Here is a 26,090-nt window from a genome sequence, read left to right on the forward strand (position 1 = left end):
GGATTGCAGAGTCAGACACAGCTGCAGTGACTTGGCAAATGCGTATGCCTGGAGAATCCCAGGGACGGTGGGGCTTGGTGGGCTGCCGTCTATGGGGTCGCACAGAGTCGGACACAACTGAAGTGACTTAGCAGCAGTAGCAGCAGCATGCACGCACAGAGTAAACTCTGCACCAGCGTATGTTCACATTCACAGCCCTCCAAGCATCCGTCTCTCTGCAGGATGACTGGTTCCAGAACCAACCCCCTGCCCCACCCCACAATACCAAAATCCATGGATGCTTACGTCCCTTCTGTAAAATGGTGTAGTATTTGTGTATTTCCTATGCGTATGCTCCCGGATACCTTAGTCACCCTTAGATTACGTATAATACCTAATACAATATAAATAGTTGTAAATACAGTGTAAATGCTATGTAAGTAGTTGCCAGGTGTGCGGGAAATTCAAATTTTGCCTTTTGGAACTTTCTGGAGTGTTTTTTCTTTCTTTCCCCGAATATTTTTGCCGTTTGGTTGGTTAGTTGGCTTCTCAGCTTGGAACCAGCATATACAGAAGACTGATGCTGCCCTCGTGGTGCTTTCTTTCACTGTTTAGTCTCCGGTGCACGTATATTTTCTTCCTCAGAGTGGACCTGCCCATAGTAGGGCCCTACCAGGAGCCCTTTGAGGCTCATCTTTGAAAAAGTCAATGAAAACCAAGAAACCCACTAATTCATCCATTCAGCTGTATGTTTTGAGCATCATCTACTATATGCCAGACCCTTTTCAAAGCCTTGGGAATGTATCAGTGAATAAAAAAGTGCTACCTTGATTGGGCCTTCCTGATAGCTCAGTTGGTAAAGAATCCACCTGCAATGCAGGAGACCTCAGTTCGATTCCTGGGACAGGAAGATCGAAGATCCCGATCCTTCGATTCCTGGGTCGGGAAGTAGGTAGGGAGAGGCTACCTACTCCAGTATTCTGGCCTGGAGAATTCCATGGACTGTATAGTCCATGGGGTCGCAAAGAGTTGGCCACGACTGAGCGGCTTTCGCTTTCACCTTGATTGGGGGTGGGGTGGGATAGGCTCGGGAGGGAGGGGGTGTATGTGCAGCTGCCTCACGTTGTTGCACAGCAGTAACTAACAGTACTGTGAAGCAACTGTCCTCCAGTTAAAAGATCACACCTCCCTTAACGATAAAGAACGAGTAGACGAGTCCTGATGTGGATCCGAGGGGTAGAAACACGTGCTGTGTCTTTAGTGCTCAGGTGTGCCCCCCGGGGGCTGACATCTGGCCGGGGCGGGGGGACAGATGGAAGGGTCGGGTCGTGCACACATGTAAGGGACGAGTGGACCAGGCAAAGGGAGCCACACTCACTAAGGCCTGAGATTTCAAGGAGCAATAACAAAGCAGTGCAGGCAGCGTGGCAGAACCCAGGCAGAAAGTTGTAGCCCCAGGCAGGGCATGGGGAGCCCACATTAAGGATTTGTAGGTTGTGAATGGGATCAGGTATGCCTTGCGCTTAAAAAGGATTGTTGCAAGGCCTCTCTATGGAAAAGGGAGGCCAGGCGGTCAGGGGTGGAGGTGGGCACACCAGCTAGGAGGTGACCAGTTCTCCAGCTCAGATCACACTGACTGTGGGCTGCTGGTGGACGTGGCAGAGACGGTCTGGCTATGGATATAGTTAGAAAGCCGAGTCAATAGGATCTGTGGAGGAAGGAGCAGGTCTGGGGAGGAGGACCAGGGGCTCTGCTGAGGGCAGTTAAGCTGGCTGCGGCACGGTCCCGAGGTCAGCGCTGGAGTCAGGACTGGGGAGGGAGTCCCTGGACTTCCCAGGCAGTCCAGGGGTTAAGACTCCATGCTTCCAGGGCAGGGGCCAGGGTTCTGTCCCCGGTCAGGGAACTAAGATCCCACGTGGCTGCACCATGGTCAAGAAATAAAAATAAACGATTATTTTTTTTAAAAAGGGAGTCCCCACGTAGAGAGTAACATCTGGGTCAGATTCTAGGGGGTAAGTTGCTCGTCTCATTCATGTGTCTGTCGTCGTCTTGAGTTGCTGCAAAGGTAGATAAATATTAATAATATAAATTCATGGCCACAATTTGTATTTTTCCCAGTAATCTCAGGTGAGCTGTATTTTATTTCAAGCTTTTTATTTTATACTGGAGCAGCCAGTGAACAATGCTGTGATGGTTTCAGGTGGACAGCAGAGGGACTCAGCCATGCATGCCTGTGTACCTATTTTAAAAGCCTTTATAGATAGTGTTCGGGGTATCTGTTTTCCTATTCCGTTTCCCCTACAGGAGATCCGCAGTCACTGTGGTCACTGTGATTTGGCTGTGAGACTTTTTCTCACATGAAAACTGAAATTTTGTTAAGTTCCTGACCTTGACACTCCTTGTTTTGCACCATCAGGCAGTCATGACAGACGCTGAACACCAGAGGGCGCCAGTTTCCTTATTTATGCAATAGTCTGCCGTCCACCTGTTGGACTGGACTCCTATTAAAGATAAATCTGGAAACCGGGACAGGTTCTTTTTTCCCACTGGAGGTATACTCATGGGAGAGACCTTATCGCATGTTTGGTCTGTAGGTCAGGAAGATCCCCTGGAGAAGGAAATGCAACCCACCCCAGTATTTTTGCCTGGAGAATCCAATGGACAGAAGAGCCTGGTGGGCTACAATCCATGGGGTCGCAAAGAGTCGGACACGACTGAGCATTAGCATGTACCATGTTGGAATTGTCTTTATATGGTGGTTTTAATTAATGCTCGTAACCATTTAGAATTTTAAGGGCAACGACTTCTAAACTAGACATGCTCATGAGCCCCGTATCTGACACGACTTCTGACATGACTTAGAGCCTGAACTGAACATATCTGGGAGCTTTTAAAAATAAGGATTTATGATCATTTCTGATTTAGAATATTTGAGAAGGAGTACAGAAGTCTAGGTGTAATAAATATCTCTAGGTGGCCTGAATGGATGACTGGACCATGAGAACTTGGAGTTAGAATCCATTTTCTGTTTTATCAACAGGTATTAAGCTAAAGGAAGGGGAGATAAATGCACAAAGCTGGGAATTCCCTGGAGGTTTTTTAAAAAGCATAAATGCTACATTTACATAATTGATAACCTTGTTTAAAAGCCTGGAAACACTGATTCAGAGATGCATTTGTCTTAAAAGAGCACATGATCTTAACTCATTTTTACAACTGGATTAATTTTATTTGGGGGAAGGAAATACTCTATATTTGTAGTGAAATTATCTAGTCAGCAAGGTGGAAGCCAGACCGCCCTAATCACAGGAAATGAAGCCTGATGGCGGGCTGGCGGCTGTTTGGTCTCTCCTGTCTCTGGCGCCTGTGGCCTGAGGATCACTTTGGCCACGATGACCTTTCCCCATTGGTCAGGACTGTTGTTGTTCGGTCACTGTGTCGTGTCTGACTCTGCGACCCCAGGGACTGCAGCGCGCCAGGCCTCCCTGTCCTTCACCGTCTCCTGGAGTTTGCTCAAACTTGTGTCCATGCCATCCAACCATCTCATCCTCTGTCGTCCCCTTCTCCTCCCGCCTTCAGTCTTTCCCAGCATCAGGGTCTTTTCCAATGAGTCATCTTTTCACATCAGGTGGCCAAGGTATTGGAGCTTTAGCTTCAGCATCAGTCCTTCCAGTGAATATTCAAGGTTGATTTCCTTTAGGATGGACTGGTTTGATCTCCTTGCAGTCCAAGGGACTCTCAAGAGTCTTCGCCAACACCACAGTTCAAAAGCATCAATTCTTTGGTGCTCAGCCCTTTTTATGGTCCAACTCTCACATCCATATATTGACTACTGGAAAAATCATAGCTTGACTATACAGACCTTTGCTGGCAAAGTGATGTTTCTGCTGTTTAATACGCTGTCTAGTTTGTCACAGCTTTTCTCCCAGGGAGCAAGCATCTTTTAATTTCCTGGCTGCAGTCACAAAATGCAGTGATTTTTGGTGTCCAATAAAGTAAAATCTGTCCCTGTTTCCGCATTTTCCCCATCAGGACTGTTAGTTTACAGCCTGCTGCTGGTGGTACCTCTGTGATGGTGTCGCAGATGCCGTGGTCCACAGGCCACACACAACCCACTGCCGATTTTTCTTGCCAGCCTTCGAACTAAGCATGGTTTTTGTATTTTTATGTCATTAAAAAAACAGTATTTCATAGTGTGTGGAAGGTTTATGGAATTCAAATTTCAGTATCCATGAATTTAAACTTCTTTAAAAATTTATTTAATTGGAGGATGATTACTTAATAATATTGTGGTGTTTTGCCACACATGGACATGATCCTGCCATGGGTGCACGTGTCCCCGCCTCCTGACCCCCTCCCACCTCCGTCCCCATCCCTTCCCTTTGGGTTGTCCCAGAGCACCGGCTTTGAGTGCCCTGCTTCATGCTTCGAACTTGCACTGGTCATCTGTTTTACATATGGTAATAAACATGTTTCAGTTGCTGTTCTATCAAATCGTCCCTCTCTCGCCTTCTCCCCCAGAGTCCAAAAGTCTGTTCCTTACATCTGTGTCTATCTTGCTGCCTTGCAATAGGATCGTTGTTACTGATTTTCTAAATTCCATGTATTTGTGTTAATATACTGTATTGGTGTTTCTCTGACTTCACTGTGTAACAGGCTCCAGACTCATCTACCTCATTAGAACTGACTCAGATGCGTTCCTTTTTTATAGCCGAGTAATATTCCATTGTGTACATGTACCACGACTTCCTTATCGTCTGCCCATCTGGGTTGCTTCCACGTCCTAGTTACTGTAAACAGTGCTGTGATGAACACTAGGGTCCACGTGAGGCAGCGGTGCTCATTCATTCACATTTTGTCTGTGGCTCCTCTTGCCCTGCAGAGGCAGAGCTGAACAGCTGTGACTGAGCCTGAGGGGCCCGCAAAGCCTTCGGTAGTTCCTGCCTGGAATTTAACAGAAAAGGCTTCCGTGGACCGCTACGTGCAGAGGTCTGCTGCTTCCTGACAGACTGGGCTGGTTCTTAGGCCTGTGTTGTCACTACATATGGTTAAGCTAAGCTATTTACGGTTACTACTTCTTTTAAAACACATTTATCTGGTTGCACTGGTTCTTAGTTGGGGCACGCAGAATCTTTAGTTCCAACATTCCAACTCTTAGTTGCAGCCCGTGGGATCGAGTTCCCTGACCAGGGATCCAACCTGGGCCCCCTGCACTGGGAGCTCAGAGTCGTAGCTACTGGACCCCCAGGGAAGTCCCAGTTTTCACCTGTTGCTTTCGATGGGCTTAGCTCTCATTATGTGGTCACTGGATCATTTCATTCATTTGTCATTCGTTTATGAAATAATTCCATTCAACAAACGCATCTTAGAACCGTTTACGTGTCTCTAGTACAGTTAAAAGATTTTGTAGAAAAGCTTCGGAAAATGTTATTTTAAACAAATCCTCCCTGAGCTTTTAAAACCTTTGTTGGACCCAACAATGCATGCTGAGGTGTCAATGAAAAACAAACCACTCCCTCTAAATAAAAAAGCCATACATTTATTGCAAATCTAGAAGTACCAGAATGTCACAGAATACAGAACAAATCAGCAATCCTGTTTTCATTTTCTTCCAAACATTTAAAAACCTCAATTACTGACATGCTGAAATTGGCATACATTTTTTTTTTCCCATGCATTTAACAGAATGGACGTCTTGAGCAGATCGCTCTGAAACCAGTTATAAATATTAAATTGTATCGAACATTCATAGTAAAAAACGTAGTAAAGTGCTGAAGTCATGGAGCCTGCAAACGCGCCACAAGCTTCGAGTCCCTCTGGGCAGTGACATCTGCCCCGCCTGCCCCGTCCGCCCCGTCCCAGCTGTGCCTGTCTCTGACGGACTCTCGGTGATTGCCTCCTCCCCTCCCTCCCCAGGGTCTACAGATTGTCCTATTTCTATGGCTGATCCAGCACTATACAAAAATGTAGCAGGCGGTGGTGAGCTATGCCACTTTTGTCTCAGTGCAGAGAAACATTCAAGCTTGTGTGTACCTGGAACCAAACTAGGCTTGTTATATTTTTTTTCCCCCTGAGTTGTCAAAAATTAACAGTAAAATGAGTAGAGATGGAGCAGCGGCTCTGACCGTCACCTGCAGAATGAGATCAGGACACGTGAGTCCGTAGCCCACCTGTTCCCCTCATAACCTGCCCTTTTACAGAAAAAAAAATACTATCCGTGTAGTGTGATGCCAAAAAGAACAGTGACCGGCTCACCCGATGACCCTGCAACGCAGAGCAATCAAGGTTTCTAGGACATAACTCATGACGGCGAATTAAATGTCTCTGCTACCCCTTGTGAAATACAGAAATGCTTCAACAGCGAGATAGTAAAAAAAAAAAAATCAAATGCTTCAACAATTCAATGAGATATAATTCTGATCAAAGAAGATCCTCAAGTATTCTTAGGTGATAAATCATTTAAAAAAGCTAAGGCGATTTGCTGTTCATCCCCCTGCCCCCTTTCACTCACACACATTGCCATTAAAATGAAGAATCCTTACAACTTGGCCTTTTAGAGAGTAACTTTACAAGTTAAGAGGCATGTCAAGGATTGCAGAAGGGAGGTAAAAATTCTGCTTATGTCTCAGACTTTCTTTTGATTACTTTATTCATTCTAGAATAACTTAATAATAAATAGTGGTTTAAATTAAAGACACTACAATCACATATTTCTGAATAATTAAAAAGCAATAGGAAATTCATTTCTGAATGCCATGCTGTGTGGTCTGTACTGAAATACTGGTAAATGACTGGCCGCACAAAGAAGTGGTCATCTTCACATTTCTGAAGTTCAAGTTAATGTATATTTTAAAACATTTCCATTTACTGGCCAAAGGTTTGGTCTTATACTTTGTTTCCATGGAATATCTGGAAAATTCAGAGGCCCTAACGTGTTAATGGAAACCTCAGAATTTTTCAAAGGTTTTTAAACAACTTGTTCATAATTCTGAAAATGAGGAATTTTTTAAATGATGTAAGTTGTTTTTTTTTTTTTTTGAGTGGCTGATTTCATTTCAGTGGCCTGGGCCAGATGTCATTTTCTACGATAGCGGCTTATCAAACGTGAGAGCTCTTCAAACCACTTTGCCAATTCATGTCCCTATTTTAAAACCGGAATGTGGCCCAGAGTCCTCCTGCCTGTCTTTGTGTTGCTGCTGAACCCAGCCAGGCTGATGCACAGAAAGGAGCTCCACTGCTTTTGTTTTGGCGTAAAAAACAAGCAAAAAAGAAAACTTATAAGAAGAAAACAAGACGGATGTTGGTAGTGGTTCTCACATACATTCCCTTTGAAGTGCAGTCGGAAAGCGGGCGGGTGGTCCGCTGCTCTGCCGCCCAGGCCCCCCGCCCCACGCCCTCCCCGGCCCCGGGGTGCTGCAGTGATGGACGCGGGTGTCAGACGGGCTCCATTCTTGCAGGAGCTCTGTGCTCGGTCTTCCCCAGGTCCATCTCCAGAAAGTCTTCGGGTATGTCCTGCAACGCTTTTTTCCCTCGGGGACCCCCGGCCTTGCCCTCCCGGGTTCGGGGCCGGCAGCACAGTCCCTGCTTGCAGGGTCTCACGAGGGCGAGGCACACGGCGGCCACCAGCATCCCGGCCGCACAGGAGTAGAAGGCTCTGCTGTAGATCCTGCTCTGGTCCACCAGCAGACCTGCGGGGGCAGTGGACGTTAGCCACGCAGACCCCTGCCCCGCCCCAGGCTCCCCCAAACTCGGCCACCTCGCGGGCTCTCTGCCTTCCTGGTTCTGTCTGGCTGTTTTAAGGGAAAAAGAGCTTGGGAGGTAGGAGTGTTTTCTAGACGGGAGAGGAGACAGACACCCCCACCCAGCACCTGAGAGAATTCTGTCACTTTGTATGTTCTCTGTGGGCAGGTCTGTCCTGGTCAAGAATGTAAAGCATGCCGTCAGGGAGATGCTCACCTGCTTGGAAAGAAAGCTGACATCCTCTCCTGAGAGGAAGGAGCTCTATGAACTTCACCCTGGTGACCTCAGGTCACGGGTAAGATGTGTGATCACAGTAACCTCAAGGACTTATTTCTGGTCCAAGGTATAAAACGGGGCTTCCCAGGTGGCGCTAGTGGTAAAGAACCCGCCTGCCAATGCAGGAGATGTCAGAGACCTGGGGTTCGATCCCTGGGTTGGGAACATCCCCTGGAGGAGGAAATGACAACCCACTCCAGTATTCTTGCCTGGAGAATTCCATGGACAAAGGAGGAGCCTAGCGGGCTACAGTCCATGGGGTCGCAAAGAGTCAGACACGACTGAGAGACTTAGCACACAAGATATGAAACATACACATCCTTCCTGCAAGGAAATGTTCTCAAGTGACCAGCGGGGTCTCCGCAGAGTGCTGCTCTGGGTTCAGTTCCCTAAAAGCCATCCCCTGAAGGGATGCTGGCTTATAGAAGCCCCTCAGTCCTGTTTTCCAAAAAGTCAGAGTGTCATGAGGTCAAAAATCCCTGTGTCCCCCGCCGAGCGTCTCACAAGGCAACCCGGTAGCAAACGCCCAGGTGGCTCGGGCTGCAGACCCCAGTCTCTCCTGACCCGGGCGCTGATCCCGCCTCGGGCTGGGGGCTGACACACCCCGGGGTTCACGTCCTCACGGTAAGTCAAGAGCAGTGGCTCAGATACTGATCATCCTGACACCTCTAAAATGCTCTGCAAGTATCAAGAGCAATAGATGCTGCTTTTCATCCGACTTGAATAGGAAGCTGGCACGATTCGTAACAGGACGGTACCCTTGAATGTGGAATCTCAGCTGTGACACAGGGGAAAGCACCTGTGAAACAGGAGGAGACTCACAGACAGACCCGTGGTAGCAAGGAGGAAGGGCTGGGGGCGGGGCAGACCGGGAGTCGGCAGGTGCAAACGTGTACTGACACGAGGTCCTGCTGCAGGGCACAGGGGGCTGCAGTCAGAACCCTAGGATTAAACCACCATGGAAAAGAGAGGGGAAGCTTAGCCCACAAGGGTACTCCTTTGTGTATGCAGCTTACCTGCAAGGGGGGGTCCGGCCAGCCCCGAGATGCTCTGGAAGAAGACGTAGACTCCGGCCGCCGACGACATCTTCTGGATGCCCACGACGTCGTCCTCGGCGAGCAGCGGGATGTGGGTGCCCGCCACGGTCCCGATCATGGCCCCTGAGAAGACACTGCAGGCCATGAGGCCCCAGAAGCCCGTGGCGAAAGTGAAGGTGAACAGGGACAGGGTCAGCAGGATGACACAGATGAGCTCGATGTAGACCTTGCGGATGGGCTCCCGGTTGAGGACCAGCCCCGCTCCAATGCGGCCGAACACCTCGGCCACGGCCATGGCGCACAGCAGCAGGGCCGCGCGGTCGCGGTCCAGGCCGAGGCTGAGCCCCAGCGGGATGATGTACAGGGACGGGGCGAAGAAGCCCAGCGTCACGAAGAGCCCGAAGAGCGTGTAGCAGATGAAGCTCCTCTCTGTCAGCACGGAGAAGTCCAGCAGCGGGGGGCCGGGCCGGCCCCGGGCCTGCAGCTCGGCCGCGGGCTCCACCACGGCCGGGTGGCCAGGCACGTTCTTCGGTGAGGTAGTTAGCTCTACTCCTGAGTCGATGGAGTCGATGGAGGTGCGGGTTTTCTCGTTCTCCAGCATGTACTGCGCTTCCTTCCGGTGCTCGGGGGCGGGGGTCTTGGGGGTCCCCGGTGCGCCGACGATGACGATGGGTCTGAGCAGCGCGCCGCAGACCACGAGGTTGAGTTGCAGGAGCCCCACGAAGAGCATGCTGTACCTCCAGCCCACCGTCTCCTTCAGGGCTGTGATGGCTGTGGAGGGCGAGGGCGAAGCAGAAAGAAAACCCAGGGTCAGAGGGACGCGGCCGGGGGAGAGCAGAGCAAAGACAGCCGTGCTGGGGGCCTGACAGAACAGTGATGCCTCAGCTGGGACTCCTGCGGTGGCTTGGGGTGAAGACTCCGCCTGCCAGTGCAGGGGACCCGGTTAGAGCCCTGCTCCAGGAAGATCCCACACGCCCAGGAGTGACTGAAGGCCGTGCAACACGACTGCTGAGCCCACGAGCGGCACCTCATTGAGGCTGAGCGCCTCGGGGCCCGCGCTCGGCAGCCAGAAGCCACTGCAGGGAGCAGCAGTCAACACAACTGGAGAAAAGCCAGTGGGGCCGTGAAGACCCAGCACAGCAAAAAAGAAAGCTGACCTGACATGCATTATCCCTGGGGGCCTTTAGGACTTGAGGAGGAGAAAGATGTATCAGGACAAGATGGAACAAACACTTTCAGCCCAGGCTTGCAGGGAGCTTTGGGGGTGCCTTCCTCCGAGCAGAGGCACAAGAAGTGAACGAAGCTTGTGACCCGCATCAGGGTGCACGGAAAGCGACCTGCCGGCCAGCCCCAGCCCAGTGTGGGTCACTGACCTCGACTGGAACACAGCTGGGAGCATTCTTCAGCGGCGTCTGAGCTGCCCCTGTGCCGTCACCGCAGGGGTGAGCGGATCTGACAAGGACTTGTGTCCGGGAAGCCTGAAATACTGACTCTCTGGCCTTTTCCAAACGGAACTTCTACCCTTTGAGCTGGACCCTTCTCCAGCCACTCCTCTGGCTCTCAACAGTAACAGACGAGGGAGAGGACCAACTAAGAATCCGAAAGCTCATAGGATTATCCTGGAATTAACACAGTTACTGTGTGATCGCGGTATAGGGTTGTGAGTAGCTGTGTTGATGCTATCCTCCGCTTTCTAGCCTGTGGGATGCCCTTCCTTCCTGCCAGCCCTAGAGGCGTCCTGGAGGCCAGGGCGGGACCCTGGCATGGGGAGGCGGGGTCAGGCCAAAGGAGGCTTCAAGCTCCCCAGTGACGAGAGAATAAACAGGCCCCACAAGATTCCAAGTATCTTTGTCATCATCCCAGGAAGGTGAAATGACGTTCCTGAGAATTTCGTTTCACTCGATTCTCCCTCTGTGAGAGCTGACAGTCAGGTTTAAGAGATGTGGTAACTTGGTTAGTAAAAGATGGGCTTAGCAAGACAGCCCCGTCTTCTGGGCCCGGGGGGGCTCCATTTACTTCTTCAGCACTTTTTTGCTCCTACCTGTATTTCCCCCGTTAAAATGGAAAACTCAGAATTGTAAACTCTTACAGGCTTGGGTATTTCCAAGTGCTTTTCTCCATCTCACATTCCTTGGTGCCTACCCGCCAGGTGCCAAGGATGAGCTAGGGAGTAAAGCCGGACCCAGATGAAGTTTCCACCTTCAGGGGGTTTGCAGGCCACTGACTACTGCTCAAGGTTTTATTCTGAAACATTTAAAACCAACAGAAAAGTGCAAAGACTGACACCCCTATGCCTGCCATCACCGAAATTCAACAGTGAACAGTTTTCTGTCTGCATATTTATAGCCACGCATACATTAATTCTTCTGAACTATCTGAAAAGCTTCAGACGTGACGTGTCACCCTGAAACGCCACATCTCCTTTGAACCCCACTGCCATTCACTGACACACTCACTGAAGAAGGCAGATAAGAGGTGAGTCCAGGTCTCCAAGGTGACTTCTCTACCACTGGTTAGTGAGAGTCACAAGTTCACCTTTAAGACGGGGAAATAAGCCAGGGATGAAAATCTCCCTGGGAGATCATCCACATAGCTAATGAGCCCGACTTTATGAGCACAATTTAAATCTGCACAGAATATGGCTCTTTTGACCAAGGAGAGAAATAGAATAGTATAAGCAGTCCCCGGATCTATTTAGGAATGGATGGTTCAAGCTTCCTCGCTGAATATATGCCATGTACCTTCCTATGGGGTTGCAAGGAGTTGGACACGACAGGGTGACAGAGCACACACACACACACACACCACTTCCTATTTATGTAAACTTGGATGAGTATTAAAATGTTTGAACTCCTAAAATGGGGGTAAAGGAGGATAGATCCTGAAAAGGTGCCGGACCGGAGAAGACACTTAGCCTGTCCTTCTGCATGACCTAGAGCGAGAAGGGCCAGCTCACATGGACACGCACGCTCTGGTCGTCCGCTTACCTGGTGCGAAAGCAAACATGGCGAAACACTCTCCCGTAGAAGCAACCGCCGTGACCACGGAGCGTCTCCTGTCGAAGTACTGTGAGAGGATGGTGACCGTCGGCAGAAAGCTGAAGCAGAACCCCAGGCCTGTGACGGACACCAGCGAGACAGTGAGAGCCACGCGATGGACACCAGCAAGACAGTGATAGCCACGCGCCGGCTGATGCCCGAAGGGTGCATTCAGAGAGCTGGGGTTTGGGAGCTTATTTTAGGAACGATTACATTCAGGGAGCCCAGAAATTCATTCTGGAGCAAAGCAGGTTTCATCAGAGGTCTGGAAAAACTGTAAGAGCTGTTTTGGGAAGCTTGTTGTAGGAAAAAAAAAAGGGAACATAAAAATCTGTTTCGTCGAATATTTTTTTCCTACTTTTCTGCAGTTTTTTCCCCAGATTTATATAATTCACAGTGCACAGAACCCTTATCAAATATAGTTTTTACATAAGACTTCTATTTGGAAATAAATGAGTTTTTGTATGTGCAGAAATATATGGGAAAAAGTCTGCAAATCTTCACTATGTACATATATATATAGTAGTTATATATAATCTGAGTAATGTGTGGACTCCATTGAAAGGGAAAAAATTTCTATGTATACATGCATGTATTTAGTTATATATAGAGAATTATGTGTGTGTGTGTTCACTCACTCAGTCCAACTCTTTTTGACCCCTTGAACTGTAGCCTGCCAGGCACCTCTGTCCGTGAGATTTCCCAGGCAAGAATACTGGAGCAGGTTGCCATTTCCTTCTCCAGGGGATCTTCCCAACCCAGGGATCAAACCCGTGCGTCCGGCGTCTCCTGCACCGCAGGCAGATTGTGTACAACTGAGCCACTGGGAAAGCCCGTGTGTGTATGTGTGTGTGTGTGTATATATAGGAATAATTATATATAATCTGTGAGTAATGTGTGGACTCCTTTGAAAGGGAAAAAGTTTTCCAAATATATATACATATGTATGTGTGTATTTAGTTATGTATATATAGTTATATACAGAATTACACATATACAGAGTTTTATATATACATAGTTAGAGAGTTATATAGAGAAAGTTATATATAGTTGGAGTTTTATATATATAGTTATGATATATATACAGTTATGTGTGTGTGTGTGTGTGTGTGTATATATATATATCAAAAATCTGTGACTTATGTATAGACTCCTTTGAAAGGGGAAAAGTTTCCTCAGACCCCTTGGTCCAGCACCGGCCCCTCCCCTACAGCTTGGACTGCTCACAACCAGACTTGGGAAGCGGTGGTTAGACATTCAAACCTTATTTTGTGAAAAGGACGTCTTGTGTCTGCAAACTCTTGTGAAAGAGAAGTTCTCTTTCTCATCGGTAAATATTAAAACATCAGACAGAAAGTCCTGGGCGTTGAGAAGAGGAGGCATCCAGCCCAGTTCGGAGGCACAGATGTGGGCCAGACCTCATTTTAAAGAGAAAAGAGAACGGGAGGGAGAGACGCGCGACGGGTCCAGGTCCCTCCTTCCCCACGGCTCATTCTCACACCTGGTCTCCGGAGAAGGTACGAGCCCGGGAGAGACGCTCACCAGAGACGACGCCGATGGCGATGTACATGTGGTAGACCTTCTGCGAGAAGGCGGCCGTCACCATGCCCGCGCTGACCAGCAGGCCGCCCAGCATCACCACCAGGCGGTGTCCAAACCGGCTGCTCAGGACCGTGGAGAGCGGGGCTGCAGAGGAGAGCGGACGGGTCTCAGCCCCCAGGGCGTCAGCCTCAGCCTCAGCCTCCCCTGGAGTCTGTCTTTTTACCTTGTTACCGAAGTGTAGTTGACTTGCAACAAAGTGATTCAGTTACATAAATGCTTTAAAATTTTCTCTCCACTGTTGTTTTTGGCTGCACTGCAGCTGGTGGGATCTTAGTTCCCTGATCAGGGATTGAACCTGGGCCCTCGGCAGGGAAGACTCAGAGTCCTAACACTGGACCACAGGGAGTTCGCCCCACTAAGGTTTATCACGGGCCCCTGAACACAGGTCCCTGTGCTGTACAGGAGGCCCTGGGTCTTCATCAGTCCCGCACACGCTGGTTTGCACCGGCTGACCCCACACCGCCTCCTTCCCGCCTTGGCAACCACAAGTCTGTTCTCGTGCCTTTAAGTCGGTCATAAGATTCCATCCTCTAAAATCTCTCTTGGGGGCTCCTCCAAGAGAAAGCCAGAGTCACAGTCTAAAACTTACATCCATCTTCTTAGATGACAGATTCTGACCCACCAGGAGCCCCTGTGAAACTGGAGATGTATTACATTTATGTTATTCTGTAATAAACATGGGATTTCCAGTGACTCTGTGTCATTTTTTCTGTTTCTATACTCATTGCTTTGGATTCTTTTGAACAAGACACCATTTAGGGTCAAATTCCACTTGACTTTTTTGCACATGGTATGAAAGTATGGTGGGTTGTGTTATGCCAAGCAGAAGCAGGCGAGCCATGGGACGGATGATTCAAAGTGGCTGATGCATTACAGTTGGCATAGCTTCTATGCACTCTGTCCCCCAGGACATTAAAGTCTGGCAAGTAAGTTTCCTAGTTATATGTTACTTAGGCTACCACTGCTACCCCCACCCCCCCGCCGAGTACAAGGAGATAAGGGGACTCTCCAGACTTGGAGGGGGAAGAACGATGTGGCACACGCTGGACAGAAAGAGCAAAACCACCAAAAAAGGACTCGATGGTGCTGAGGTTGGGCCGTATATCTCTCTCAATGCTGGTAGAGCATCAGCTCATATGTTAATACAGTGAAGAATGAAATCACCAGGGCCATTTTTAGGCAATGTGCAGACTCAGGCATTAGTGACCAGGATGAAAGCATTCTGTGTAAGTCCATCTACTCAAAGCTCTGGTTTTTCCAGGAGTCATGTACAAATGTGAGAGCTGGACCATAAAGAAGGCTGAGTGCTAAGGAACTGATGCTTTCAGCTTTCCAATTACGGTTCTGGAGAAGACTTTTGAGAGTCCCTTGGACAATGAGGAGATCAAAGCAGTCAATCCTAAAGGAAATCAACCCTGAATATTCATTGGAAGGACTGAAACTGAGGCTTCAATATTTTGGCCACCTGAAGAGCCGACTCATGGGAAAAGACCCCGATGCTGGGAAAGATTTGAAGGCAGGAGGAGAAGGGGGCGACAAAGGATGAGATGGTTGGATGGCATCATCAACTCAATGGATATGAGTTTGAGCAAGCTCCGGGAGATGGTGAAGGATAGAGGAGCCCGGCGTGCTGCAGTCCATGGGGTCGCAAAGAGTTGGATATGACTTAGTGACTGAACAATAACAACAACATAACAGCATTTAGAACAATTATCTTCTGGGACTTCCCCTGCAGTTCAGAGGCTAAGAAACTGCACTCCCAACTGGGGGGGCCCAGGTTCGATCCCTGGTCAGGGAACTGGAACCCACATGCTGCAACTAAGACCCAGCACAGCCGAACAAATAAGTTAGTGAATTAATTAAAGTCAAAGAAAGAACAGTTGTCTGTGTTACAATAGTATTAACTGGGTATTTCTTGTTGACTATATTATCTTTGGTTAGAAAAGGACTAAAAGTTCAACTCTGCAATTTTCTTACTTCGGTTACCAAACGTAAAATTTTGGTTCTAGTTCATGTAAGTTATCTTTCCAAGAAAGTAAACAGGCCACCTATTAAGAAAGTATCTTAATCTTCACACCGGAACTAGGAGTTCGTCCATGAAACATGTAGGAGACAGAATCAGGACCAAGCGGATAAAGTCTGACTTCAGCAGAGCACAGCGGAGCTGCCCCTTTCAGGCACTGCAGGGCAGAAACCTGAGTCTACTCAGACAAGCCTGGGCTTCCCTGGGGGCTCAGATGGCAGAGAGTCCGCCTGCAGTGCAGGGGACCTGGGTTGGATCCCTGGGTTGGGAAGATCCCCTGGAGAAGGGAATGGCAACCCGCTCCAGTATTCTTGCCTGGAGAATCCCATGGACAGAGGAGCCTGGCGGGTTGTCCAGGGGGGTCACAGAGAGTCAGATAGAGCAAATGACAGTTCAGAAAACTTTAGAGGTAACGGCTCCATGGCAGGATGTGAACCTAAAGTTAGGGAAGCTGAATGCAGCTCCGTTAACTGTCGGGGGTAAGTTCAACGGCCCTGCTTGCTCAGGAAAGCCTGCCGTGGCCCCGACAGATGGATGAAGCATCATGAGACCTCACCGCTGTGTCGTGTTGCTAGGTCTGTAGGGGATGAAGTGAAAGTGAGTGTGGTAAGAATTACACTACGGTGTATTGTAACTGATGCTGCTGGATTTGGGAGTCCGGACGGGAACTCCTTTAGGGAAGAAGGTGTTTGGAATTCACAGCGTCCCCTCTGGACAACATGTATACTTTTTCATGCTCTCCTTTCACACATTCCATCTCTCTTCTGCCTGTAGCCACACCTGCCGTTTCCACCTGTTTCCTCAGCACGTTTTTATAAGACCAGGGCCCGGGATGCCGAAGACTTTGTGACATTTCTTCTCTAGGAAATGACTAGCTTCCCCGTGAGCCGGAGTTTACCGCTGTCCTCAGGGTACCCTGCGGGATCCTAAGAGCGCGCACGGGAGGCCTTTAACATGTGCGCCCTGAACTGACGGCAGTCAGGTCTGGCAAACAGACCATCTTCCTCAGCCTCTCTTACCTCCTTAGGCAAACTGCCAAGACACAGATGCTTATCTGGCATTGAAGCTGAAAGACGTACTAACCTGTGAATGTTAAGACGAACACACAAATGGAGATGATCCATGAGATCCTGCTGTTGGACTCACTGAAACTGTCCATTAAGTCATTGAAGAAGACGCCGAACGACTTGATGATGCCGTAGGTGAAGACTTCAACGAAGAAAAAAGAAACTGCGACCACCCAGCCCCACCCACCGTCAGGCACTTGAGTGTAAACATTGGCTCTGCAACAAAGCTGTGATTTCTTATGGGACATTCTTAATCTGAAAGAAAAAATTAAAACAAAATTAGACCAGCAGTGGCTTGAGGGTAGATGATTCTAATACTGGACATCACGGATAAGAGCTACTTACTGCAGTTCTTAGGTCAATGAACATTTAAATCACGTGCAGTTAGGATAGCGTCTTTGAATAGTAATAGTATCTACCCATCTATTTATATCTGTCCATTCATCTATATAACTGTCATCCGTTATCTATCATCATCTGTCTCTCTCATCTACCTATCCATCCATCCTTCTATCTAGCTAGCTATCACCTAACGAACTATCGTTGTGTTCTATATGGAGCGCTTGGGGAAGTCAGGTTTCCAAGCTATGGCAGTTAATGGCAAAACCTGACCAAACAAACATAAAGAACGTGGGCAGGATATTTAGAGGCACTTTGGAGGATGAAGAAAGGCATCCATGCTAACCGTGAACCTGAAGACAAGTTAGGTGACCATAACTGGTCACCGAACTGACCAGAAGACACGTGGATCAGAAAGGAAGCCCAGGAAGAGGCACACAAGCCACCCTCCAGGGCCAAGTGCGGGAGATGCCCTGCGTCTGCCCGGGGCCGCGGGTCCTTCAGAGCCACCTGCTTCCCACCTGATCAGGGTCTGGGGTCACGTGCGGACGCACCTGCAGGACCGGAGTGGGGCAGATGAAAACGTGGGCACTTGTCTGCTGGGAGCCGGCTCAGCACGATTGAGCTCCTCACAGCACGTCACCCCGTGGTGTCTGAGGGCTTCACTTCCTCCAGACAGGACCAGCGCTCTAGGATGTAAGGGCCAAATCAGGTGCCACCAACTCAGGGGTCTGGGCAGCCAGGGCACTTAAGCCAGTTACCCCTGACTTCACTGTGCTTTTCCATTCAACTTGCAACAAACATCAGGACAGACAGTGCTGTACCATCACTAAGGGGACACACTCCAGTTAATCCTGGAGGCAGGGACATTTAAGTCCCTGCAGTTCTGCAGTGGACTGATGCCCATAAACATGGGCTTTTTCAAACCTCTGCAGTTGCACACACTTTCCAACAGTCTTGTGTGTTTTTAGCCCAACTAAACTTGTTGACAAGAGTCAATGAGTCTGTGGTCTCTGAGCTCTTAATGGCAACCCACCAGTCAATTCGAAAGGAAATCAACCCTGAATATTCACTGCAAGGACTGATGCTGAAGCTCCGATACTCTGACTACCTGATACGAAGATCTGACTCACTGGAAAAGACCCTGATGCTGGGAAAGATTAAGGGCAGGAGGAGAAGGGGATGACAGAGGATGAGATGCTTGGATGGCATCACCGATGCAATGGATGTGAATTTCAGCAAACTCCAGGAGACAGTGAAGGACAGGGAAGCCTGGTGTGCTGCAGTCCATGGGATTGCAGAGATTCGGGCACGACTTAAGGAGCTGAATGACAACACCTTGAGTTTAAGGATCCTCTGCAGCTGTGCAGCTGTATCCCAGTGGACGTTCAGAACGCACGGGTAACCTAGCCCTGAGCTGCAGTGCGCATGTACTAAGGCAGGTTTTGTTGCTAACGGAAGGCAAAGGACAAGTAACAGGACAAACTTCCACCCGGCTAGTAACTTGTCCGTTTCTGATGCAGGGATCCAACATTCAGAATTTGCTCTAAGAATCTTACAAAGCAACAAATCTGACCTCATTTCATCTTGTTCAGCATACTGATAGCAGGTCAAACCCTCCTTTGAAAGGACTATATACGCGTTTTTACCCTCTTACTGTTAGCTATTTGGTTGCATAAAATAGGGCACACGACGCTGTAAGAAGCTTATGCTCCCTGCAGCAAAGGCCTCTGTTTTGATGAGTCCGCGTGTCATGCCTGAGAGTGGAGGGGGAAGATGGGACGCAGAGAACTCGGCAGCTCGGGGTGGAGGCCGACGGTCAGAGACCAGCTGGCCTGTCACGCTCCCAGCGTGGAACGCACCCGCCATCGCAGGCAACCCGGAGCCCTCCAGCGGCGTAGGTGTTCCCAGGCCTCCTCCTTCCTTAGACTTTCTGAGTTTACCCCCAGGATGAGGTGGCTGGGGCAGAGGCGTGCCAAGAGTAGTGGGCTTACAATTGAGAAGGAAAAAAGAAACTGTATTGGGCTGACCAGAAGGTTCGTTCGGGTCTCTCTGTAAGCTGGTAAGGGAAACGTGACCAAGTTTCTTGGCCAACCCGATCCACGCCAGTGTTGGCTTTGGTACCATGGTCACCCCCGGGAGGGAAGAAGGGGGTGTTGGGGGCCCACAGCCCAGGTCACCCTCCCTTCTTGTTCCCCGACTCGGCCATTCCTTTGAGCTCCACCTCGGAAGCCCAAGACTCCTTCACTGGTGTCTTAACTGGCTCCACGTGTCTGGTATGATTAATCTTGCTGAAATGCTGCACCGTCATGACATTTTTCTCCTCGGACTTTTTCAGCGCTTTCCTCTTTCTGAAGGACAGAATCCACGGGACCAGCTTGACGTTCCATGTCCTTCCTAGCTGGACACCCACCCTGATCTGCTGTCCGCGGACCTCTGCAGCCTTACCCCTGCCTGTTCTAGGACTCCACTAGCCAGCCAGGCCACCTTGGACCCCGCCGGGCCTCGGCGCCTCCAGCCCCCTTGCCTGTGGCTGTGCCCGCTCCCCAGGCTGGGGGCCCCCTCCGTACGGCTGGCGCCCACAGGTGTGGCTCCATTGCGTCCTCCTCTTCCATGAGGCTTCCTCTGATCCGCTCAACCTCAGGGGTCTCTTCCTGGGACAAGCATCCTTGAAAAACAGGGGGCTGTCTACTCGTATGCACTTGTCTTATTTGCTCAGTTAAGTTATAAGCTCACGGAAAACAAAAGCTGGGGCCTGGGTCGCTACAGACCCCTCAGGTACCTTGCACACAGGACGTACCTGCCAGGTGCCTGGGCCTACAACCGGGGGCGGGGGGGCGGCGGGGCAGTAACAGCACAGAGGTGGCCTCCACCTCCACGGCGTCAGCGTGTGTTGATGATAATGATAAAAACCCTTAAGGCTGAAATCCCGTCACATCTTAAAACCATTCAGCCGTGTCCTTCCGGAACTCAGCACATTTCCGGCCAGCAGCGGCGGCTAAGTCCAAGGCCACATGGGCATGATCTGACCCAGAAGGGGGCCCTGGAAATCCGAGCATTTTAATAGCGGGCTCAGGCCAACCTGAACAAAAACACATTGGGCTGACACTGATAAAGGTCCCAGGGGGACAAAAGGAATCTCTCTCTAGCCCACTGCGGGACGGAGGCATGAGCTTCGGCTGGGTGGTACTTAGCGGAGCACGGCTTCCCTGGAGGCTCAGCTGGTAGAGAAACCGCCTGCAGTGAGGGAAACCCGGGTTCAAACCCTGGGTGGAGGGCATGGCAACCACTGCAGTATTCTCGCCTGGAGAATCCGATGCACAGAGGGGCCTGGCGGGCTGCAGTCCAGGGGGTAGCAAAGAGCCGGACACAACTGAGCGACTACTGCATTCACTAGAGGAGCAGGAGCGGCCTGCAGTCTCTGCACAAAGCTGAGGGCGCCTCCTCTCAGCAGGCCCTGGGCGAGGCCGGCGCTCAGTCCTGCTCACTGGCCTGGCCCGTCTCTCTCTCTCACCCCCTTGCTGTGTGGCCTGGAGAAAGCTGCTGCGCCTCTCTGGGCCTGAGCACCTCACTAGTCAAATGAGGAGGTTGGCCCTGGGACCCCTTAGAGCTCCACCCAGCTCTGGCAGCTGATCTTTAGTGCCCAATCACCTGAGTCATCGGGTTGAACCTGGTTGCCCAGGGTGCCTGGGGAGCTGGGAGGGAGGCGTGAGCGCCAGGTGATGCCCACGGGCGCGGGTGGACAGGCGGCGACGCCGGCAAGGTCTGCGCCGGGCCGGCCGGCTACAGGACGGCGGCCCGTTTCCCTCCTGTTTCCTCTCTGAGCCCTCCTGGGTGTTCGATGCCTCTGTGTTCTTTCTTCCCAAACTTTGCTTTATATCCAGGCTCCTCCCCTGAAGCCAGATGCAACTGTAACTACCACCTGCATTCTTAGGGTTGGGGAGGTCATTATTACTGGATCACTCTAAAGGGAAGATGACCCCCCAGGACCCAGAGACCCTCCCAGTGTTACTCCTGTATCGCGCTAGCGCACCCTGTGCTCTGGTGTAGTGAGCGCTGGAGAGCGTGACACAGAATGGTAACAGAGCAGCCCGGACGCTGTAACACACAGTGGGGCCGTCCTGCACACAGTGGGGCTGCCCTGCACACAGCGGGATACCCTGCACACAGCGGCTGCTGTCCCCAGACCCAGCCCCGGGCAGTGTGCTCGGCACATAGCATGTGCTGGATAAAAGTTCACTGAACGCAGTATGTGTTCTGGGGCGCTCCTGAAGCAGCGCATGGCTCTAGCTCCCCAAAGCCCTGCTGGCAGAATAAACCTTCCCTGGACTCTGCTGCTATGCACTCAGCAGGCCGGCTGGCTTAACGAAGGGGTCAGCCTCTACAAACAAAGCCAGAAACCAAGGCTTGCAGCTTAAAAGGCTCTAAGAATTCCAGAACATGGAGATATCTGTTTGCTTTTACGGGTACATGCGTTTCTCTGATGGGAAGGGATACTCATTGACTGTGGGGATACAGTCACGCGACCCCGTGGCCTGGGGAGAATCACTCTGCTCCTTGATCTTCAGTCTCAAGAGGTGAACAGGGTGCTTGAACTAGACAGGGATGATCTTAGCTCTTGTCCTGCCCTAGAACCTCCATTTCTGATGGCCTCTGACCCCGACTGACCCTACGTGACCCTTTCATCTTTCTCAATTCGCTTCTAAGCCCTTTGACCCAAGGCCCACAGGTCTGCCTTTGTGAGGCTCGTGTGCCTTTGTTGAATTTCTATTTACCATTAACTGGGGAAATGACTTTATCTCTTAAGTTTCACCCTCTAAAAGCAGGGATGAGGTGCGGCTACTCTGGGGGGTAAGACGCTCAGACTCTAAACTGGGGTTCCTGGCAGCCATCCCACCCTCACCCTAACGTTCGTCCAAAGGAAGAGGATGAACAAAACGCGCTGGGCCGTTTGGAGTGATTTCCTATGAGTATTTGGTCATCTAATCTTAAATAAATGACTGTTCTACCAAGGCTTGGAAAGCTGCTAGAACTGGGAATCTCTCTGCGATTTGATTTCCTGAGAAAAGCTTTGCCCTGGAGGCATGAAGAATGCAAAATATTGGACTGGGATGAACCATCAGGGTGCTCGTCCAGGGTCGGAGCAGAGGGAAGTCCAAAACGAAGGCTCTGGCGGGCAGAGGTGCCTCTGGTGTGAGTGCAGCCTTCCGCCTCCCTCCAACCTTCTTAAAGGCGTAGCCTGGAGAGCAGCTTTCGACAAGTTGTTTCCGGCCCTAGCAGTCAGAACTCGTCTGTCTTTAGGTGAAGTTCACCTCCATAATCTATTAAAAAAAAAAAAAACCAAGCCTAACCTGGACAGCCACCCCGACCGCTCTGAATCATTGGCTAAACTGGTTCACCCCTTTTAAAAGACAGTGACGCGGCCGCTGAGCCCCTAATTTAAGTGTCCTCCTCAGGAGTTCCAGCAAGGAAAGTCCTTTTTGGGAAACCACAGAAGGAAAACTCAGGGTTAGTGGTTCTCATGAAGAGAGAAGAGCTTTTCCACTTGGCTGCATTGTTTATTTACATACTGGAACTCTCTATCTTGGACAGGCTTCCCTTAATTATGAGAAGAAATATTTCTATATCCACCAGGCAGGGTAACTGTTCCCCCTCCCCACCACCAGATGCTGAGACTGGAGTTTGGACCCGGGAAGAACCCTCCCTTACAGATCTCTGCGCAGCACTCGGGACTATTTTTTGCCAACAAGACCCTGCACCTAATCCACTTACTATGATTTGCAAAATGATAAGATTACAGAGAAATCCCATTCCCAGGGCAGAAACCGTCTCTGTGCAGAAAGAGCTGCCCAGGGGTGTCTAAACTGTGCATACAAAACCAGCTCCCAGGTGGACCAGTCGTCACCGCTCGTTCTGCCCCATTTGGCTCCGGGGAAGTCTTTTTCTGAGACTGACGCACTCCCCCCGCCCTTGCGTTTGCTGACAAGTTACAGTGCCACCTAACAAACTTCTATCACCTGTCTGTTAGGGGAGCGTGGGGCTCTAGTTTAAAAAAGAAGGCAGCAAAGAAAACCAGAAGGAAGTAACCCATTTCCTCCGCTAGACCATCCTCCCTGGCCACGGCTCCGCTCCGCTCCCCGGGCGCTTCCCCGTGGTGGGCAGCCCCGGGGACCTTGGAAGATGAGCGCGACCAGCCGTCCGCAGACAGCCCTGCCGGTCAGGGCAGGCGAGCGGCTGTCGGGGCCCGAGCCTGCCTCCCGGTTGGCCGCCCCGGCGCGTGCGGCGGGTGGGGGGAGGCCGGGACCCCGTCTTTCCCCGGAGCTGCCTCCGGGGCCGCCCTGCGCGCGCGCCAGCCTGGGGACAGTACCTCTGACATTTCGCTCCCATGACGCGCGGACAACTTCATGCGGAAAATGCGTGCAGCGGACTCAGCGCGGCGCCCCCCGCTGCCGACAGCCCGGAGACCCTCGCCGGGGCCGGGGAGGAGGGGCACCCAAAGGCCAGACCTGCCTTTAGGTGTCTTCCGGACCCCCTGTTCCGGGGCCGCCGACAGGCAACTCTCGGCTGCCTACACCGGCGACAGCGCGCCATCCCGGGGCCCCCAGCATTACCAACTGTCAGAGAGGATTCCAGGAGCACGGTCTCCAAAACGCTCGGCTTCTCAGTGGTTTCCTCCCCCTCCCTCCAACGCCCCCCCCACCCCACTAGCCCCCCGAAAGCTCCGAACACAGGTTTTCACAAAACCACCCACAGCCCACCATCAAACTTTTAAACACGTAAAATGATAAAAACCAACTCACCAAGTTAGGACGGAGGAGAATAAACCCCAAAGGCTCTCAATTAAGGCGGAGGCCGGGCCGCCCCCTCCTTATAAGCAGTTCGGGAACACGAGAAAGGATTAACCCCTGAGGCGTGGGCCCCAGCCTATGGCAAGTTGGTTCCGGCGGGCGAGCCCCGGGCGCCCGGCCCCCCGCCCGCCCCCGCGCCTCGGGCCCCCGGGCCGCGCCCCCCGCCCCCCGCCCCGCCGCCCCGCCGCCCGCGCCCGAGCCCGAGCCGAGCCGTGCGTGCGGCCGCCCGCGCCCCGGCCCCGCGCCGCTGCCTATCGCTTATCCTATACCGGCTGCAGCCGGTCTCCGCCGGCCTCGGGGGCGCGCCGCCGACCATGTGCTGCGAGCGCGGAGCGCCGCCAAGGAGGGGGCCGGCCTGGCGTGCGCGCGCCGGCCCACGTGGACGAGGCCGTGCCGGGCGCGCGCCCGCCCGGAGCCGGGGCCGGGGGTCACGGAAGGTAACGGCCCCGCAGTTCCGATCAGCCGCGGGGTCCCGCAGGGCCGCCACCGCCCCGGCCGCCGGCATCCTGGACACGCCGCCCCCCGCCCCTCCTGGCCCCGCGCATCCCTGCGCGCCCAGCCTGGCCGGACCCGGGCGCTGGCCGCGCAGAAAGCCGGGACCTCCGGCCGGGCGCGCGGATTCCGCGGGCCACCTCCCTGCCCGCAGGTCCCCGGCGCGCCCCTTGCGCGGCCCTGCCAGCGCCCGCAGGGCTCAGGCTCGCGGCTCCGCGCCCGCCGCGGGCAGAACAGGTTCCTTCCAGTTTGGGTGTGAGCCGCGCGCGCGGCGCCGGGGACCCCGAGTTCTTCCTCCCGCGCCCACTTCCCCCGGTTTCGTCAACTCGCGCATCCCCGCGGTTCCTCTTGGCGGGGGCGACGGGGGCCGCAGGGGCCCCGGGGAGCTCGCGGCCCGGCTGCACGGGAGCCTCGCTTCACCCCCTTTGCTGCAGCGGCGACAGCATCGCGTGGCGCTCCGGGGATGTGAGCGAGCGGCCGTGCTGAGTCAGCATCCCCGGCCAGGGGCGCGCGCGTCTTCCCCTCCGGGCGGGAGGCGGCGTCCTCGCAGGTGCGCGGCCGCCTAACTCCCGGGGGGCTCCGCGGGTACGTGGAGGGGGTGCGCGCCCCCGTCCGGGGGGCCCGACCCCAGGGTCACAGTGCTCTCAGCACACGATGCTCGGGAAACCTCAGTTACGAGCTCAGTTAGGAGTGGCGGGGACAAAGCAGTGTGTTTCGGAGCCGCGGGGCCCCAGGCTGGGCCGCCTGGCGTCCACCTCGCGTCCGCGGGGCCTCGTGGAGACCTGCTGGGAAGCAGAGGCCTCCTTCCCCGCACCCGCCGGCCGCTCCCTTGTCTGGGTTCGGAGAACGTGTTCCTTATGTCTGCAACTCGGGAGACCCGAATTTGGCGGTGCGTGTACGGAGGGTCGCCGCCGGGCGGAGTCGGCGGTCCGAGTCCTAATACCGATCTCTTTGCAGTCGCTGCCTGCTTTCTCTGGTGGTTCGGGTCCGGGTCCCGCGGGTCAGGGGCGGGCTCTGAGGAGGCAGGGCTCCCTTGGGACTCGGACAGTGCGCTGGGGACCGCGGGTGCGCTTTGCAGCCTTGCAGAGGCAGCCTGATTCCTGGAGCGTCAATTTCTAAATCTATGGAGTAGGGGCAGTGGTGGTATTCCCAGAACCGGAGGGCGTGATTGGTGATGTCGGTAAAGTACGGATCCCAGAGACTGCCTTATGGTAAGCCCTCAGTCGCCGTAACCGCTTCTCATCACTGCTACTTCTGACTTATCAGGTCCAACCGCCTTATTGGGTCCAACCGCCTGGGGATCCTTTTCGAGTTGTTCTTCTTAGACTCCAATGTAATGATATTTAGACTCTGATTTTAACCACCAGCATGCAAGCACTTAATGCTGAATCAGGAGTGCCTGGAAACATAATCCTTGAAACTTAGGATGTTACAGTGCGTCAGGGCACAGCCCTGTTGGAGTGTGGAAATGCCATATTCAACATGACACAGCACACACTGTACTGAGACCTGCTTAGGAGCCTAAGGGAGCAAGCAGTCCATTAATGTAGCTGAGTGACTGCTGGCAAGTCAAGAAGATCTCGGTCCTTCAGCTTCCTGGTTTTAAAAATTAGACAAACAGTGCAGAAAGTCCTGGGGGCGAATGAACC

The 26,090-nt window shown here is 52.2% G+C and overlaps 2 protein-coding genes across 5 annotated transcripts in view; one reads left to right on the plus strand and one right to left on the minus strand.

The window, feature by feature from the left end:
- ARSG (arylsulfatase G) overlaps nt 1–26,090 on the plus strand; it is a 103,065-nt gene that overhangs the window by 1,865 nt on the left and 75,110 nt on the right. The window lies entirely within an intron of this gene.
- SLC16A6 (solute carrier family 16 member 6) lies at nt 5,499–24,095 on the minus strand. Of its 2 annotated transcripts, XM_055574977.1 has the most exons (7): nt 23,902–24,095; nt 17,656–17,790; nt 16,779–17,017; nt 13,613–13,756; nt 12,020–12,148; nt 9,012–9,803; nt 5,499–7,667 (listed from the first exon to the last, which is right to left on the minus strand). In XM_055574977.1, the coding sequence occupies exons 3-7, from the start codon at nt 17,008–17,010 to the stop codon at nt 7,414–7,416; spliced, it is 1,551 nt and encodes a 516-aa protein (XP_055430952.1). In that variant the 5' UTR covers nt 17,011–17,017; nt 17,656–17,790; nt 23,902–24,095; the 3' UTR covers nt 5,499–7,413. The 2 variants fall into 2 exon arrangements, with proteins under 2 accessions (XP_055430952.1, XP_055430953.1); XM_055574978.1 differs by lacking the exon at nt 17,656–17,790.

The sequence above is a fragment of the Bubalus kerabau genome, chromosome 4 (assembly GCF_029407905.1).
Source record: "Bubalus kerabau isolate K-KA32 ecotype Philippines breed swamp buffalo chromosome 4, PCC_UOA_SB_1v2, whole genome shotgun sequence".
Taxonomy (NCBI): Eukaryota; Metazoa; Chordata; class Mammalia; order Artiodactyla; family Bovidae; genus Bubalus; species Bubalus kerabau.

What these genes read in the sequence shown, in the direction of transcription:
- SLC16A6 (XM_055574978.1), bottom strand. Translation starts at nt 17,010, where the DNA reads ATGTCCCATAAGAAATCACAGCTTTGTTGCAGAGCCAATGTTTACACT. An exon ending in CATGTTTGCTTTCGCACCAG is followed by an intron (nt 9,804 to 12,019) that starts GTAAGCGGACGA and finishes CGCCCTCCACAG; the next exon opens with CCATCACAGCCCTGAAGGAG. An exon ending in GGCCGGACCCCCCCTTGCAG is followed by an intron (nt 7,668 to 9,011) that starts GTAAGCTGCATA and finishes CTGCCCCCGCAG; the next exon opens with GTCTGCTGGTGGACCAGAGC.